The sequence below is a fragment of the Lethenteron reissneri genome, chromosome 25 (genome assembly GCF_015708825.2).
Source record: "Lethenteron reissneri isolate LAM-NWPU_2019-01 chromosome 25, ASM1570882v1, whole genome shotgun sequence".
NCBI lineage: Eukaryota > Metazoa > Chordata > Hyperoartia > Petromyzontiformes > Petromyzontidae > Lethenteron > Lethenteron reissneri.
The window spans coordinates 11,918,702-11,937,060 of NC_083803.1; the positions used below are offsets into that span (position 1 = coordinate 11,918,702).

General features: G+C 43.6%; 1 protein-coding gene across 1 annotated transcript in view; it reads right to left on the minus strand.

Moving 5' to 3' along the window:
• Nucleotides 1-15,459, minus strand: part of LOC133347241 (cubilin-like) — a 31,012-nt gene extending 15,553 nt beyond the window's left edge. The window contains exons 1-12 of the mRNA XM_061559349.1: nucleotides 15,347-15,459; nucleotides 15,041-15,215; nucleotides 13,682-13,890; nucleotides 12,507-12,657; nucleotides 11,671-11,897; nucleotides 9,368-9,500; nucleotides 6,584-6,762; nucleotides 5,627-5,740; nucleotides 4,538-4,839; nucleotides 3,631-3,718; nucleotides 2,924-3,062; nucleotides 1,128-1,318 (exon numbers count right to left, since the gene is read on the minus strand). Coding sequence (XP_061415333.1) covers nucleotides 1,128-1,318; nucleotides 2,924-3,062; nucleotides 3,631-3,718; nucleotides 4,538-4,839; nucleotides 5,627-5,740; nucleotides 6,584-6,762; nucleotides 9,368-9,500; nucleotides 11,671-11,897; nucleotides 12,507-12,657; nucleotides 13,682-13,890; nucleotides 15,041-15,215; nucleotides 15,347-15,401 — 1,963 coding nt within the window. The 5' untranslated portion in view covers nucleotides 15,402-15,459. The remainder of the gene's footprint in view (nucleotides 1-1,127; nucleotides 1,319-2,923; nucleotides 3,063-3,630; nucleotides 3,719-4,537; nucleotides 4,840-5,626; nucleotides 5,741-6,583; nucleotides 6,763-9,367; nucleotides 9,501-11,670; nucleotides 11,898-12,506; nucleotides 12,658-13,681; nucleotides 13,891-15,040; nucleotides 15,216-15,346) is intronic.
• Nucleotides 15,460-18,359: the final 2,900 nt, after the last annotated feature.

Genomic DNA, 18,359 nt, shown 5'->3' on the forward strand with positions numbered 1-18,359 from the left:
ACACCACTCATAGGCCCACCCAATGCCTACTATTGCCATTAGCGCTGGAGGGGCTTAATGTTGAGCAGCCCTATCCCTACACTGTGGGGACAATTTGGCACCAGCCTATTGGCAAAATAACCTAATTCAAGAAATACCATAATCTCAACTCTTTTGAGCTGGTGACTATGACAAGGCCTTTGTGCATAGGGTTGCCACCTTTTCGGCCAACGTTTATAATCACTATGCAAAAAATTATCACAAAGTTCCGATGTGGTGACATCGCTGGATGTCACTGTGCAGTGCCGGCCCTAGAGAGGCACAGCGTGCAGTGTAATGACATCACGGACACCACGTGGTGTGGGTGTAGTACCAGCCCTAGAGGGGCCCGGTGAGTGCTGATTGATCGCGCTAGATAGCAACATGCTTGGCGTGCAGTGCCAACCCTACAGGACAGGGTGTGGGAGTGCTGGCCGTAGTAATGAGGTTACTAAAGGCCATGGCACTCTGGTTGACCCAAGAGGACATGTGACCAGTTAAGTCTACAAAGGGGCCCCAAGTGGGGGCTAGGGGGGTCACGTGGTTGGGATCCAGATCCTTCCCGAGGATTCTGGCAGGTGGTCGTGGCCAAGAGCGGAGCCAGCCACGCCACAGAGAAGATACGCCGGGTCCCGAGAGGGACCAGGGTAGTTGTTCATCCTGGAAAAAACCATCGTCTACGTTCTACGTTCTCCGTTCAACGAGTCTCCAACACTTGGACCTGGACCCGAGCTGTCGGTCCTGGTCCGTAGTAGCAGTTACATTGTAATTAGTGTAGCTAGCCTGGTGGTCACCACCATAGATTGTTATTCTGTTAAGGGGAAGTTACCCCGTGTGTTGGAGTTAAATAAATGTGTTGCCTCCAAGGCTACGTCTGTGACTCAGTTGAATGCACTACACCAGTATTAGATTTCAGTACAAAATAAATTCCTGCTACCCGAGCACATATGTCAATTCCCTGGATTGTAAGAGTCAAACCAGACAGGTGGAAACCCGTTGTGTGAAGCATGGAGATGCCATCTTGACATACCAATGCATGCTGATTTTTTTTTGCTGATGAAATATTTATATATACTGTATTCACAAACATCTGACACTCAAGTACTTACTTGGGTTTATAGCAGTGAAGTTCCCAATAATATAGCTTGAATTATTGGAGCACCCTTTGTTAAATCTGACGATGAGCTGATTTTCCGAAGAGTAATATTGATATGGATTTGGGGAATTGTAGGACGGATTCATTTGGCTCACTGACCCATTTTTAACGTTGTAAAAAGATGCACAGTACGAGTCATAGATCCTGAAAGAAAAACATAATTAATGTACGACAGCACAGTCCGTATAATAACGAGCAAGACATTCAGCAGTGTTTTTATTGGCTAATAATTATTAGTCACTATAATATGGAACCACTTTTAATTATGCAGGAACACATATTTAAGCAAACTGATATGTGTAGAGGTTTAACATTCAGGCCTATATACAAAAAGACCCAATGCTTCATGGGGCTCTGTGTAGATGAGGCAAATATGAGATCTAGAGACCAACACCGAGACACAGAGAATTGCAGAGACAGACACACAAACAGATACACGGACAATTACAAACACAGAAAGACACAGAGAATTGCAAATGCACAGACAGAGGCACAGACAATTACAAGCACAGTGGCCATATAAATACATAAATCCAAACACAGAGATTGACATATAGATAGATAGAAACAATGAGACAGAGAGAGGCAGATCATTCTGAGGATGGTGTGCTGAAGCTGCACATGACTAGTTTTTGTACAAATGTAGAGGCACTGCAATGACCAAGCTTATAGCTATAAAATCCTTAATTAAGGACAGTTAAAAATTTAAATGATCAGCACTAACAATGGTTAATAAAGTCACAATGAATTATACAACTTAAAAATTTAATTTAATTGCATTATATATAATCATGTGTAACAGGAAATGGCTGTTGTAAAACATGATTCATGATGGCAGAGCATGCGCAGTCTCACAAGCACATAAATAACAAATACTTCATGGTAAAAATAATATCGTCACAACGAGTGTGTTTTAATCATGGGTTATCAAGAGCTGCATGGGCCAAAGAAAGTCATTCATCTGAGAGTCAAAGCACAAGTTTAATAGCAGTGGCAGTCCCATGTCACGCTAAAGGGGACGGGGGGGGAATTCACAGTAGAGGGAGGGAGCAGATTTGCTAAGATTTCTCATCTGGCTGTGTCCAGCCATTTGTGTCACAAATCTTTCAGAATGTGGAGAAAGCGATCTAACCCAAAGACTTCTAATGTGCCAATGGATGTTGGTTATTGGGGTCTGTGGAGGGAGGGAGGACTGGAGAAATCAGAGCGAGTCGTTAGGGTTGATGTAAATGAGGCTACAGCAGGGATCCGCACGCATGAAGTCCACTGCTATTTATAACAGATGAAAAAAAAGGACGATATCCCTCCTTTACAAATAGAACCCCTTTTTTTACACATACAACCTTCTAGGAGTGCATAACTTCAGCAACATTGGTTTAAGACAAGCAAATGCTGCACGAGTTTCAACATTCAGCATCTCATCAGAAGGCTGTGTGGCTGATTGTGTGAATACTGCTTTAAATGTGTTTATGTGAAGGGACAGATTATGTACACAATGACGCTCATGATTATGTTGTGCTATGGAAAACAGGGTTGGGTGTAATGAGAGAGGAAGCCAGAGAGAAGGGGGCTACTGTTTGCTGACAACTCAGTGCTTGAACCCAGAATTTGACAAGTTTTCTGACGGTGAATGTAAACACATCTGAGAAAGACACTTGGACATATCACCTCAAGACAGGATCTATAAGTTCTGCCTCAGGTGTATGAAATGTCCATGATGAGTCCCTCTCTATTGCACGGTTCACTTACAGATTTGGGTTCAGTTGAAACTGAATGATTTTTCCCGTGGAGACCGTTATTTCCCAGAAGCACGATGAGGTCATATTGCCATCAGAAAGATTGGCCACGAGGACACCATCGTCAGCATTGACCGCCTCGTAACACACATCTGATGTGGAGACAGGGGAGAACAGAGCACGAGGAATCATGCATCCAGCACTAGGGCTTACGTCCGCCTCACGTGTTAAGTTTAACTCGCCGCTTATAGTGACATGAAACAAAGCCAACCATCCTCATGAGGATGATAATGAGGTTTATCATCATCATACGTACAAGGGCCAGCCAAAGGATACATGGTGGGTCATTAAAGACCAGCCACAGTGCGATTGTGGCCATGCAACCAAAACTATGGACAATATAGTAAACCACCGTAGTCTGTGCTCCGTCAGTGGAGGAATAACAGCAAAAAATACACAAACCCTCTCTCCTCAAGCCCTCTCGTGGCTAGCAGACCTCGACATTGGCTTATTGGCTCGTGAACATATTGCCAAACGCAATATTAACATCATGATCGTGGCCACTCATTACACTCCAACCGTTAATCCGTTGTTTGCTAAAGTGGTCTACAGAGACCGGGTGGTGGGGGGGGGGCAGTTAAGCAACAGTTGGTGATGACGTCACACAGTCACACCTGAAGATGAATATCATGTTGAATCAATGCAGATGATTTGTATTACCGTCGCTCGGGCAGGCTTCTGGATTCAACTCCACGTTGTCGATCCCAGCCAGAGTCTCGATTACACTACTGGTTGTCTCAAACAGCACCTGCATGCAGAAGGTGCAATGAACAAGCGCCCTGCAGTTATTACAAACAATCCGCAAAACAACAACATGCAAAAAAAATGCTGGGTGCAGTGATTTGCGCACTGCACTATCATACCCAAATATTCAAGTTCGATTCCTTGACACAGCCAACATAAGTGAAGAGCGATGATTGAAAAATGGAGAAAGTACAACGAATGCCTTACTAACACCGTGTTGATTAAAGGCACGGACACGTGATCCGTGTCTTGTGGCCTTGGTAACCAAGGGGGAGAGGATGCAACGGCTGGGGAGGGGGACGAGTCGTCTTGATTTGGGGGGACGCCATAACAATGAGGCTGAAAACCACTGTTTTAGACTGGTCAAGACTGCATTTTCCCATACTCTAGTCTATATGTATTAGTTACTAAACTATAGGCTGTGTACTTCAACCCGTGTTCATACGTGGTCACAATTGTAATCACATCAATTGAGTCCATACAAAGGCCCCATGATGGCAATATTTTGACGTGAAGACAATTTTTTTCATAAATAAGCAGAATTTGCATATAAAACTTGATTCCAGTATAAAAGCACACTTTGCAATCATGGATTAAACGTTGTTGATTATATTTTGATGGAATTAAAAATCTTGCTAATTTGTTTCCTGAGCCTTTTGATGGCAAGCTTCAAAGACAACAGCAGCAGCCTCCAAACGCCAAGAAATCGCAGTGACATCACCACAGCGTCTGTGCAAAGGATAGGTGCACTTTGAGGCCGTCACGTGAAGTGCGGTATGCTCCCTGCCAGGAGGTCACTGAGAAAAAATTCAAACAAGGGCACCTGAGTGACGTCCGCGGAGATGTTCACGAACGCCTGCGACCACTGCTGCTGGTCACCGCCCACGTCCGCTATGTTTAACAGACTGGGCCTCCACAGCAGGGGAAGATTCCCGTCCCCCACCATGCCCCCGCGGCCCGATGCATCGCGGAGCGTGAGACTGGCACTGTTGTAAGGTCCAAATTTAAAGCGAAAGCAGCGAGTTCCATTGAAAGGCTGCAAGACGGGGCTCAGCAGATGGCTTTTCAATTGCGTGACGTTCCTGGGTTGAGATCTCATGCGTACTCCAGTAAAGGGGCTCCCATCTGCGCACAGACACAATTGAGACTGCGACTGAACAGGCAATCCATGAAAAGGAGTGTGTGTGCAGTACAAATAATAAATGTGCTTATTAAGAATTGTCACACATATGGAGAATTAAGCAAAAGATGAAGGTGCGAGCCACTCGTCTCTTATCATATACATTGTTTTATAGCGAATCCTTATCTAATGGTTACAGATGTCACTGTGATCAGATTACTGCCACGCCTGAAGCTGAACTTCCCAATTCAGAAAAAAATATGGAATGTTAAAAATATGCATGAAAATAAAGGTTAGTAATGTATTATGTTGAGAAAGAATGTTTCATTCATTGCCCTTTGCAAATTATTTATTGAAAAGTACAGGTTATGCATTCACTAGGACCATTTCCATGGAAATTCTTGTTACAAAAAAACGCAGGTACCTCAATAATTGTGTTGATGTATTATTTCTGTGCTTGTATCGTGACTCTTTTAGGCAGGAGGTACCTGTCAAGTTTTCGCAGTAGGGAGCGATAATTGCTAAGCATAATCCCAATTGCGTGATTTTAAGTAAAACATTTCAATGACTCACAATGGCCTACTCTTGCAAATAATGGCACATTACATTTAACGTCCTGATTTCATTGACAGGTATAGCAGAGCAGTTGGAAAGTACACGGGGTAATGACATCCGCAAAATTACACGTTCGCTGTAACTACAGAAAATAGGAGAAACAATGCTTCGAATAGCTTTGTATCAAAACAATGTTGCAGTGTTAGCTGTGAACATATGTTCATTATGAAGCATTACCATATGATGGATAGGACCGACTGTCCACTATGTCCCAGTGAAAGACATCTTCAGACCAGGATCCCCAGCCACAGAAGCCTCCATTGAAATCACAGTCAAACGACTGATCCGCAGCTATTGGAGACAAATGGGTAAATACGTAAACAATTCATTACAAGATTACCACAGCTCATGATAGAACTCTCCGCAGCATGACTCACAACCTCCTCTCTACACCAACAAGTGGGACCGTGAGTCACTGCCGGGCGTCGTCTCTTCATGGTAGCCTCCGCCGACTGGTATGCGGCCACGATCATCCCGCTGCGTGATCACAGCAGCGGCGTTCAATCCACACCGACTTTTTAAAAGGACACTTAAAAGTTGCACCGCTTAATCTTGAATTTCCTAAAATACTTTTCAATCAACTGACAATACAAAATATATAACATAACTGATTAAATATATTTAACGTCGAAACTTTTCAAAATGTTTCCCCAGGCAAGTTTCAAGCCCACAATGTTTTGAGTTCCAAAAGGGACATCGAGCCAATCGAGCCACAGCAACAGTGGGAGCTGCTGTTTACAATAAATTGAATTTCCTCACAATAGTTGCACGCGTTTTACCCGTGGTAAGCACCCGTGCTTCTGATTGTGTCACCAGCGCCACGCATATGTCTCCCTGGTGACGATTTTCACACTATAAGCCTGAACTGACTGAATTGGTGCCCATATCAGATATTGATACCAATCACGACTGGAATTATCCATCAAGACAAGGAATCAAACCAAGGGGATCACGAGGAAGTGCAGGGACGTCTACACACTTCCTCACTCTCACAAATATCCATTCTCGCACCTCCGATTATCATCTCCGTTGGCCACGTACAGTACAAAACAGGTTCAACATACATATAACATACATTCTCATCCACTTAGGCCTCCATTCGAGCATATTAACATCATCGTACAATGTACATACCTACTGCTGTGTAGGTAGCTGTGAATGCTTCCCCATAGTAGCGGATGAAGACACTGTTCCCCGTTGATTTTACAGAAAATGGTGCACATTCCCAGTAGTAGTAACCGTGCCTTTGGCTGAGAATAGGTGCAAACGTGGAGTCGCCATCGTAGATTGCCCATTCATAGTAGCTGTTCCAACTGACAGAAAAATAAGAATCGGTATTCATCCGGCATCAACCCACTTACAAAACAGCACAAGAGGTGATATAGGTAACCATAACACAGGATTATATGCATCTCTATACAGTGCTGTGTGGGACACTCACTGGCATCATTAGTGCTACATTAATATACGACGACTCAGTTCATGAAGAGAATATTCGGTTTTATGGATATTTGCACTGGCACAAACTTTCCACAAAGCAAAAATATTGCAATTGATATATTTTGCAAATGCCAACCTATTGTTGCACACTCGAAATGAAGGACGTGGGCAGGTGCTCCAAATCGAGGACAAACACATTTGTGAGAACTGCTGTATAACACAGTATAACACAGCAGTTCTGTGTAACGCAGCAGTTCTCAACCGAGTCGCCATTAACCACGTGACTGGTGTACGGGTCAGGTCACTCAATAAGTTTCCCTTAAACCCAATTACACTATTGATACACCATCTTTGTCTTTAATCATAACCTTTACACTTCACTATTCGAATATTACTTTAAGCCTAAGCTGTCTATACCATCCACTTATATTAATATCTTACATCCATTATCTGTACTGTATATATACTGTATATGGACTGTGCTTGTCAATATTATACAACTTACATGTGTTATATTCTTAATAGCATTGCAAGTAGTCATACTCGGGGTGCCTGGGCATGGTTATATAATAAACAGTATTAGGGTTAGAGAATTAGCAGTATTAACTACAGTACGTAATCTTTTACAGTGTACAGTGCTAAACCCCCTCCTATTGAATATATCACAAACTACCAATTCAAAGCCAAACTTAAGGACTGGAACATTTCTATAACTATGAAAAGAAACCCTTTGGGTCCTTTACTTATAAAATGCAACAGCACGTGTGTCACACAGCAATCCTCAACCGAGTCGCCATTAACCACGTGACTGGTGTACAGGTCAGGTGACTCAATAACCGTGCCAGCCACCTACAGGCCCGACTCGGTATCGCATGCTGGTGTACACACGTGCATTGATGATGTACTGCACAGCACATAAGGACCTTCACAAAACCACGCTTTACTCCATTGCTACATGAGGAAATCATTAAAAGAGTGGTCCATTCCTATTGTGCCTCACTATTTTAAAATAGGGGCAGGGCAAGTAGATTCTGCCACAATGTCAAGACTGTATGGTGCAATCCCTGTCCATGTAAGGAGCTGACCAGTTGGGGTCCAATCCTGCTGATACACATGATCAACACCACACCCGGGCACCTTTGTCTCCCTAGTGGCAATGTTTACACATTGCACCAGGTACTTATTTTAGGCCGAGTGGACCTCTGATAGGCCCAGAACTGGTTCCAATAATTGTCACTGGTGTTGGCCATGAGCGGGAATCGGACTCAGGTCGCCGGGTTCGTAATGCAGCCCACTCTCCACTACGCCACCGCTCCCCACATACTTATACACACACATATATGTGCCATCAAGGAATTTTGTAGGTGAAATAAGTAAAATATTTTATTCTCAGGCTTTTGAGACCAATGTTATAATTGTAATTGGTTTTGGGTCAGGTCGCGCAAGTGCAATGGCAATGTGTGTTGTACACCCTCCTTCACCTGACAGCTAAATAAAGTTGTCACCTGGGCAAACACGCCAATTCAAACTCTTCTGTTTTGTCGGTAAAGTCACGTAGGTAAAAAATAAATAATAAATAATAAAAATTACAATAATAGAAATAAAATTATAAATCACGACGTTTCGGAGGCAACACACGTCTCCGTCATCAGGTGGGACCGTCACAGCTAAATTTACTGTATCAAGTGTTTTTTATTTTTATTTTTTACCTACGTGACTTTACCAAAAAAACCTAAGACTATGAATCCTTGCAGTCTCGAACGTTTCAAATCTAAAACGCCAATTCAACTCAGGCAAATCGCCTAATAATGCTGGATGTGATCCACAACTGCAAAAAAACCAATGCTTTGACATTGCAGGCCAGATGTGTGGGGTGGGGGAGGAGGACAGCGAGCGAGAGGTGGCTGTATTTTTGTTATTTTATTGATAAAATAGTTGTTGTTGACACAGACGGCCATGGCTGTAATTGATTATTGGATTGAGGGAGAAATTGGACAAACGTTGGTGATCGGAAAAAAACTTTCTCTTTATATTCCCGACGAGCAAGACAGTTCATTCCACTGCCATGGCTTTGTCAGTCTGGAACAATTTTAAGCATCATGAATAGTGTGGGATAAGGAACAATAACCACATTAGACTTAACTTGTGCAAATGTCCCATTTTCAGAATGCCACACATCCTCAAGTAAAAATCTTAGCTCGTGAATTCTCAAAACACGGATAATTCCACTGCACTTTACATTAAAACAGCAGATAGGGGACGCACGCAAGGATTATATTTATTGGCTTTGGTCAGAACAATGAAGGGGCTCTGTGTTCTGCCTTTTGTGCCCTGCCATGCATGCGCCTGTCTGTCACTATACCCATACTTAAAATAAATGACACATACACCGCCTCTGCCCCCCCCCCCCCTACTTCCCACTCGACCGCTCCTCCACAGTCTGCAAAGCACACAGACAAACAAGGCAATGATCTTTACCTGCAAATTGATGATGCATCGATGTGCACGACGCTTCCTTCGGGGACAATTATATGCCAAAAACAGGACTGATAACCGTAGTTGCTGCCAAATGTACCATTAGTACCTTCCAGTGTTCCTCCACAGACGTTCTCTGATTTTGTGGGCAACGAGAGGCGTCAGACAGAATGAAAGAAACATTAAACGATAAATGAGTTAAAAACAAAACCCCTTCATTGGGATTTTTTATCAAGAGTAAGACTGCGGCAAGAACACACGCACTAAAAATGTACTCCCGTCATTCACCTCATCACTCTGCTATCGCTAGTCACATGGTCACTGTTCTCGTGAACATCACTCACCGATTCACTCGATTCACTTACTGGCAGTTATGCACCTCCTTACTCTCCTATCGGCACCACCATTATCACTGTGCTCGTGAACGTCACTCCTTGATGCCACTATCCATGTTGAGGACTCTGTCTACAAGACTGACCGTTTCATCTCATCCATTATTTGTAAGGCCACCATACCGCATTTCGAGTAGTGACTTCCTTGCTCTACTGCTTACATGGGCAATACAGTGCACACTATCATGGTGATCATCAACCCCACCATCAAGTCACCAGCTGCATTGTCAAGGTTTGTGCGAATCGTGCAGCTGTGGCCTTGGAGATATTCACCAGTTCCAGGTTGCCTAAAACTTTTATCCGTAATAGATGTTTTCAGGCTGGGCAAGATAATGATCTGACAAAAAAATTGCGTCGTTAAGACCATCCATCACCCGACCACAGCCAAGCCAATGAGATTGTCGCGTGGTGTACGAGCATTTAACGCACCAACTATGATTGTTTCAGCCCACGAGCAAGTGAGAGTCAGGAAGAAAAACAAAAACTCAACGAAGTAAAAAATTCAGACTTCCTAGATTTGTATTGACATCCTGGATCTTTTCCTGATGAAATTTGATGCAGTATCAAATTCACCGTATCTAATTTTTACATTTACTTGTGAGAATTCAATTTAACGTTGAGCTGAAAAAAGTATAATTGGCACAATAAATGCTCGTGCGTGTGATCACTCGTTTTTTTTGGCTGTGTCGGGCTGAGGGTCTTAACAAATAATTTGCCAAATCATCACGTGCCCTAACCCAAAAATCAAGCATGAATCATAATATAGGCTGCAAAAATCCTTGTGTTAAGTTTCCCAATATTTTACCCTGCCACTTTTCCCATAGGGCAGGATGAGCATTGTGTGGTGGTCAGTTTTTACTGTAAAGAGCCCAAGCTCAACTCGCTTTCCTGGCTGTGGCGGGACTGAGAATCAGCAGGAGAAACAGCTGTACAGATGGATACAGGTTGACTTCAAGCCTCGTGCACTTTTACCCCTATATTGCCCGTGCCCTACTCCTTTGATTCACTTTTGCGCGCCAATAGTGGGGCACAGTTATCTCTGATGATAATCAGACCATTGAAAAGGATACAATTAGCTGGTGAAATAGAAAATAATATCAATTGCAGTCGATTGGGAGCAATATTTACCAAAAATGTGATGAATATTGTGTTTCTTGTTGGAGGGATCAAACCCATAACGTTCGTGTTTGAGCTCTAGGCCAATACCTGTAACATGCTGTGTTTACCTGCCAGTTCACTGCCTGAGATTTAGCCAGCTTTACACATTCGGTGATGCGTGTGTCTGTGCGGTTTTTGTACACCGTTCCCAGTGGAAGAGTGCTTCCCTGTGTATCTAGATGCCTATAAAGTGACTCGTTTCTTTGAAATGCAAGTTTCACTCAATCCACCTCACTTACCAAAACCTCATGTTGTACAAAAATAATACAATGAATATTTTTACATTTTTGTTGAGTATACCAGCTGAAATGTGTCACGAATATGCATGTGTCGTTATCAAAATGATTATAAATCGAGTCACTAGTTTTCAAACAACTGAGAAAAGCAAAAATTTAAGTTAAACGCTGCCTCAACTGAAACATTTAATAAATGTTACAGAACCCAAAAAGCATTGTTGAGATAGGCTACTCTTGCAAATCACACGGTGTATTTGAAGCACTAAGATTTTAAAAAATACGCCCGCACCTCAACTTAGCACGTTTGGCTTCATACAGTGCGAAACAAGTTCAACATACATACATACATACTACAGAAAAGGGATATGACCCTACACCCACAGACTTCCCCTTCTTTACTAAATAGCCAAGCACATCAAGCTCACGGAGACCAAGTAGGAGATCATAAAGGGAACATGGTCTCCTAATGCCTCCGTGCACTCGCCAACATTTTAGAGACTATAGCCACCGAGCCTCTTACCGTTATGGGAGAGGAAAAGGCTAAACCCCCTTCCATTCCCCGAGCCATCCGAGGTGAATCGCAGGGTCATGTTGCCAGTGGTGGACACTTGGCTGTCTGGCAGGATCCCACAAAGACGAGTCACCACCGAGCTGCTTCCTTTGTCATTCTCCAGGACGGTGAGGCTGTCGTGGTCGCACTGCCGGTTGTGACTGCGAGTTCTATCAGCCCCGGGCTCATCCAGTACCCTGAGCGACAAGAAATTGATCAATAAAGTTATATAACCCAAAGTGGCAGGAGCTGGAAGCCGACAATAATTCCCTGTCCATTTAGGAATCAATTCCAAAAGTAGTTTCTTCCTTTTTAGTAAATTTTGTTAATTCTGGTTCCCCTATTATTTGACCAACATTGAATGCGAAGCATCATTTCTATTAAATACATTTAATGTGCGTTATGGTGATGGCAAAAATGCTCGTGAGTTATGTCACACTAAAACCCAAAATACCAAAACAACTTTGAGGTGGCTAAATGTAATATGACCCTGCTGAAATGCTATTTGAGCATCTAAGTATGATTCATGAAAGTCGTGTAATTTATTGAACAATTTAAGTCATCCCAGCCAAATAAGTAAGCATACAACAATTCTTCCTCACTCCTCCACCCCCTGGAATTTGATCAATTGTGACAATTCAGGGTGACAAGTTAGAGCAAATCAGCCATGAGGGAATCGTAGTCTTTATCGGTTTTAAATATCCCACAGTTGTGGCAGGAATTGTTTTTAAAGCACAAATTTTCCACAGATAATTATGTTGCAATGTCCGTAGGATTGATATTCTCATGACGCACTCCATACTCACTCAAAATCACGGATATATAGAAAAATAACGGATCCGGGTGGAGCGTAGACTTCCCAAGTGCAACTGGAGTTGTACTCATAGTTGTGTGGGTAGTTTGGAGATGTCAGGATCATACTTTGAGCATCCAGCCTCCCGCCACACCTCGAGGAAGCTGAAAAACAAAGCACAATGTTAGCAGGAACACTTCTTACATAAACTGTACTTCTTATACCAATATACACATGTTTGTCAAGTTTATCTCGAAAATGCTCACGTGTAAGTCTTCAAACTTGTAAGGTGATGCTGAATGATTAATATTTTTCTTTGTTTGGTAATGTTACTTGGCAGAAAATCAGTGTGTCAAAAGGATACGAGGCGAGAACCAAAATTCTGGCAGACACCTTTGCATACAATAGAACACCTACACCCCGAATTAACTCTCTATGTTCAAAACGTGAAATATTCAACTGTGGAAAAAAATCTATGCATATTTGCATATAATGATGCACAATGTCCTGAAAAAAATATTACCTCCAACTTATTGGCCAACAGGTGTGTTATTCCAAGCGTAACATACGAACTTTTTTAAAAGCTGCTTTAAATAAGTTTGATTCCCATGGGCTCGTGGTAGCGTGACCGGCGCTTGTTGCAGAGATTCACAGTTCGAATCCAGTGGCCGCCCTGGTTATTACTGCGGGTGCATTAACGATAAAATGCACACCTGTCTGGTTCACAGCGGACATTAATGATCCAGTGATGCCATTCGCAAGAGTAGGCCATTCTGTGGTGCCACCATCATGGTCCAAGTTTGAAAATGTACTCCGCAAATTACTCATTTGGTATCTACACAGCAATCATCCCCCCATGCAAAAAAACTTTACAGGACCCTTCTCAATTGATTAATGAGACTCAACGAGGTTTTCCTGAGTAAACAAGCATAATGTCTGGCTTACACTTGCAAAATTAGATCATTGAATTGATTGCATTTAGTAAAATTTCACTCACTCTCACCTTGTTATGTAAATTATTTTATTGACTTAATTTCACGAGGTTTTTGCCAGGACTTCAATGGGTTTATTCCAGTGTTAACTAATTAAAAATGTATCTTAGTGGACTTTGATCTGACTCAAACTTCGAGCATGAATGATTGAATATTACCCAACAAGTGTCAGTGTGTGTGTGAGTGTGGTACCCACCAGGTGATGCATGGAATGAGATGTAGACGTTTGAGTAGGAATAATTGTTGCTACTTTGGAAGTAGTATACGGAGAGGGTTGAGTTTGTTGACACGAGGCCTGCAGTATTATAGCCGCAGGAAAACGTGGATAAAATGGGTGCCATATTGTCTGGCCCATCATGCACGCTCACTCCAGTGTTGTTGTTGTCGTTCAAGCAGTAGGGGAAACTGTGGACAACAAAATATAAACATAACCCTCCACGTCCATGTGGTGTGTCAGATTGCCACCCTTACCTAACTAGTATAGACGGTATATATTTCAGATGCAATGTCTGTATTGCTCAGCAGTATTATGATTCTTTAAATGGCTTGAGTGTGTCTACGTGTTCGAGCGATATTTGAACAGTGATCGAGCTATGACATCATTTTTATACACATGTCTATGTGTTCGAGCATGGATCGAGCTTTGAAATGTTGAAAACTTGCATCGATAGAATCGAATATTAATCAAGCTATGACATGTTCAATACATGTGTCCATGGGGAGGAGGGGTTTGTCTTTCATCTTCTTGGTTCTTTCGGTAATAAAAATAATAATAAAAATAAAACATAATAAAATAAAATTCTCACGACGTTTCGGCCACAACGCAAGCAGCCGTCCTTAGGTGAAGAACAGGGCTGTCGGAAAGACAGCGTCCGAATGAACACCACCAAGCTTGGCAGCGTAAATTTTGTCTTTGAGCAGTGATCAGGCTTTGGATCGTTAACAATCTCGTTGATTCCCTTTTAATCAAACTTTGGATAGTCAATTACCGATGCAGTATATTCCTTATTTGGGAAAAGCCACGCCCAATTACTGCTCATTTGGGCCTAAAAGATTAATGTATCATTCATTCTGTCGCGGATTCCTTTCATTCTGTTACAGCGCTAGGGAGAAGCTCGTAACCGCTTCACTGACCCCCTCCATTCCCAAGTCTTCCGTGTCCCAACCAACATTTACGCACCAGCCCTAACTGAGAGTTGACTCATGTTTTAGGCGATCATTTCACCAATGTGACAATGTACAACAGTCTGATTTGACTGCATTCATGCACATCTCTTCTTCAATTGTTAATTGTATAAATAACAAAGATACAGTATGTTGATGCTGTTTCTGATGATAACTTTATCACAACTCTCCTGCTGTGCATAGTAAAATTTACCATACCATACACGGTCCATTGGCTTAGCGTTGCACGATTATGACCATCCTGAATATCCCCTCATTGCCTATCCACCCAACTATACCATACTGCATCTGCTCCGTTGTACTGCGCGTATCTTCTTCCGCTCATCTCCCTGCATAAAAACAAGATATTTCACAATATAACACTGCTTACTAGTAATTCAGGTAGAGGCTGACCACTTCATCTGCGTCAACGTTCATCGTGTAGAGGCAACTCTCGTTGTTGGGTATGGTAAAGTAACCCGAGCCCTGCAGCTGTTTGTGGCAGGTGCCAGGATAGCTCAACACCCGTTGCAATGAACCCTCCCAGTTGCCCTGCACATCACCAACTGAAAAAGAAACAAAAGAAATAATCGTAAAGTTGAACACATTTTCTATTCTTCATTATTCAAATGAAGCCACATCGCATCCCAAAGCAAGGGTGGTGATACATTTCAGCTGGAAAGTGCAGGTGACTCACCCAGGAGGAAACAGGTGAGAAGGCTGGCAATGAGCCTCATGGCGACGACGCTCATTGTCTATGCCTGTAGCACGCGAGCCCCCAACGCCTTTCTCAATGAGCCTTGACCACTGGCACGGGGCTTTTATAGTGGCTCATTTTCTTAAAACCCAACAAACCACATTTCTGACGATCGGAAACGCCACGCCCATTCACATCACACATGTGTGCGCACACACACACACACGAGTGTGCGAGCATTTGTGTTCATTTAAGGCGTATTACTTCTGTAGGAAAAGCAGTACGTGTCTTTTTTATTATTAAAGTCAGTTGGCTAAACGTAGGCTGCCTTGTTATTTGAATTGTCCTCATGCCGGTTGACCTTTCAATATTTGTGCAAGGTTTACATACTCTAATGTGCTTTCCAGTTATACCTAAAATATATATGCTCAATAGTTTCAGCAATCTTGTCGTATTTGACTTTGATTTTGCTGTTTCATCTTCGGCCAACCTTCACAGCCTTCTTTATTCAGTTGCTAAATGTTCCTCAATGACTTCCACCATGGGTGTGTAGCAATTAAATCAGCTCATTTGCAGGAGCTATATGGATTGTTGCACTGCAGACCTCTAAAGAGGTATTGGGGAGGCCCTCATCTAACAGTGGATAGATACTGGGTGGTTTTGATACTAATCACAGCCGGTCCTCGACTTACGAACATCATTGGTTCCTTTAGCCCGTTCGTAAGTCGAACGGTTCGTAAGCCCGAACACAATGATGCACTTTAATTGCCAAAAGATCGGTGTTATGAAATGTGTTACGGTTCAACAAATAGGGAAGCATTGATAAACTCGTTATTAAAAACAAATATTGTACATTTGCATGTAACACTGTACGTAAAAACTGCATCGTAAATAAAACTAACTAAAGTAACGTAAACAGATTTTTATTCCCACTTACCTTGGGTTCTGATAATAGATTGTAGTCGGAAGGGGTGCAATAAGTCACCACAACTGCACTCACATACACGGGGCACGCGCGTACCCATACACAGGAACAACAACCGCCATTCGCCACTAAATGGCGGTGACGTCTCCACGGTGCCTGTACCAGGCTATGTGCACGTTAAGGCCACGTGAAGTGTCGAACGACCGCTGCCAGGAGGTCACGGGACAGACCCAGCAGGTGCCATGGGTCGACTAACTGAGATGACTGACTGATGCAACACCTGTGCCCCAGACCGTCCCAACTTGCTGTGTTTTAGCCGCCCGGCGTTCCGCTCGTTGTTGTGAGCGTCGCTCCTCTGCCCTTTGTTGTTGCTGGAGGGCGACTGCCTCCAACTGCCCAGTAAGGGGCCATCCATTTAGTACGTACGCATAGAGGGGGGAGGGGGGGGGGTAACCCAAATGCGTTCGCTTGCATATGGGGGGTCTACTGACAATGTACGCATAGGAAACGGGGGGGGGGTGAAGCCTCGATAATAATTTGTCTACATTGGCAATCAAATGAGCCACAGTTTGGTTTTTTCAGGAGAAGTAGGACTGTGGGAGAGGTGCCACTTGTACGCCACCGTACCCCTGACTACTAGCTGTCACGCAGCTCAGCAGTGAGTCTGACATAGTTTGGCGGCCTGACCCATGGATCACACATCCTTGAATCTGGCCTCACTGCAGACTGCCACTGGCTCAAGATTTTAGCTGCCGCGGTGCTCTGTTCGTGCTGCTGCTGCTGCCTGGACTTCAGTACTAACACTCGTCTGTACATCGGTCTACTGTTACAGCAGATGTTCAGTCGACGCACTTTATATTGAGACGAGTTCACCGAGTTTTAATTGTGTTTGAGAATCATAATAGACGCGTGTTTTTGAATAACCAGTCAGGATGGATAACACGGTCAAGTATAACTGTTTGTACAAAGCTGTGTGTAAAGCAAGGCCGCAAGCTAGTAAACAAGAACAACAAAAATTAAACGAATCGGTTATGGGAGAAAATAAAGTGGGATGACACTACGTATGAAAATGTTGCTGCTGATCTAGCAAGTCAAGCGTTGGCGAGCAGAAGCGATCTTATATCTTTCTGGTGATGCGCGCCAGCACGTATCGAAGCCTGAAGTTCCTGAGATATCCTCTGCTGACGTTGAAGCTTTAGCACCTACAATCATTGATTTCAGCTGCATCTGATGCGTTGCCACAAAATATCGACTGGCGACGCTGCATCAAGTCCGTCGACTTCAGCCATGTCTGAGCCTACCGCCAGGATCAATAATAACACGTCACCTGTTCGACCGGGTTCAGTCGGCGTTTGAACCGAGCGGACACAAGACAAACTTGTTAAAGGTACACAACTCAATTCTTTAATGCAGCCGGCGGTGGACCTTGATCGTTCCTGCGTGGATTAAATATCGGCCGTTCTATCGGATTCGGATGCGTCAAGCGTACGTACGCAGGTGGGGGGGGGGGGGGTGTAAAAGTACGCGTGCGTACAGGGAAGGGGGGAGGTATTTCAATTTGACAGATTTTGGCCTACCTACTCAATGGGTGGCCCCTAGCGTACTTGCTTAAATGTTTACAGTCGTCGAAGAAGTTCCATTCGGGTTACCCACGTTTCGCAAGCGTAAAGAAGGGAGGGCATGACCGTGGCCGAGAAGACCCGAAACTTCGTGTGGAGCGACATATCTGGTTGCTTCCACACAGCGTTACACAACCGATGAAAAGATAATGCCACTTAAATGATACGGAATGAGCCGGTCATGAGCACACTGCCCAGGTATGAGAGTTGTGGGGGTGGAGTGTATGATGGGCACAAAATACCTGTATACACACAGACACACACAACAAAAACAAAGATTCCCCCATGTAGCCTTAACAGACTGTTGGGGCAAGTGCTGTTAGAGAGCAGTGTCTATGAAGGCTGGCAACGGCACACGAGGGGTTGGGGTGGCCAGCAAGAATGGAACTAGCGCTCCCCACACACTTTCACATACACACACGCACACGTGTCCACACGCGCACACACATACACTCCCAGCACGAGGCCG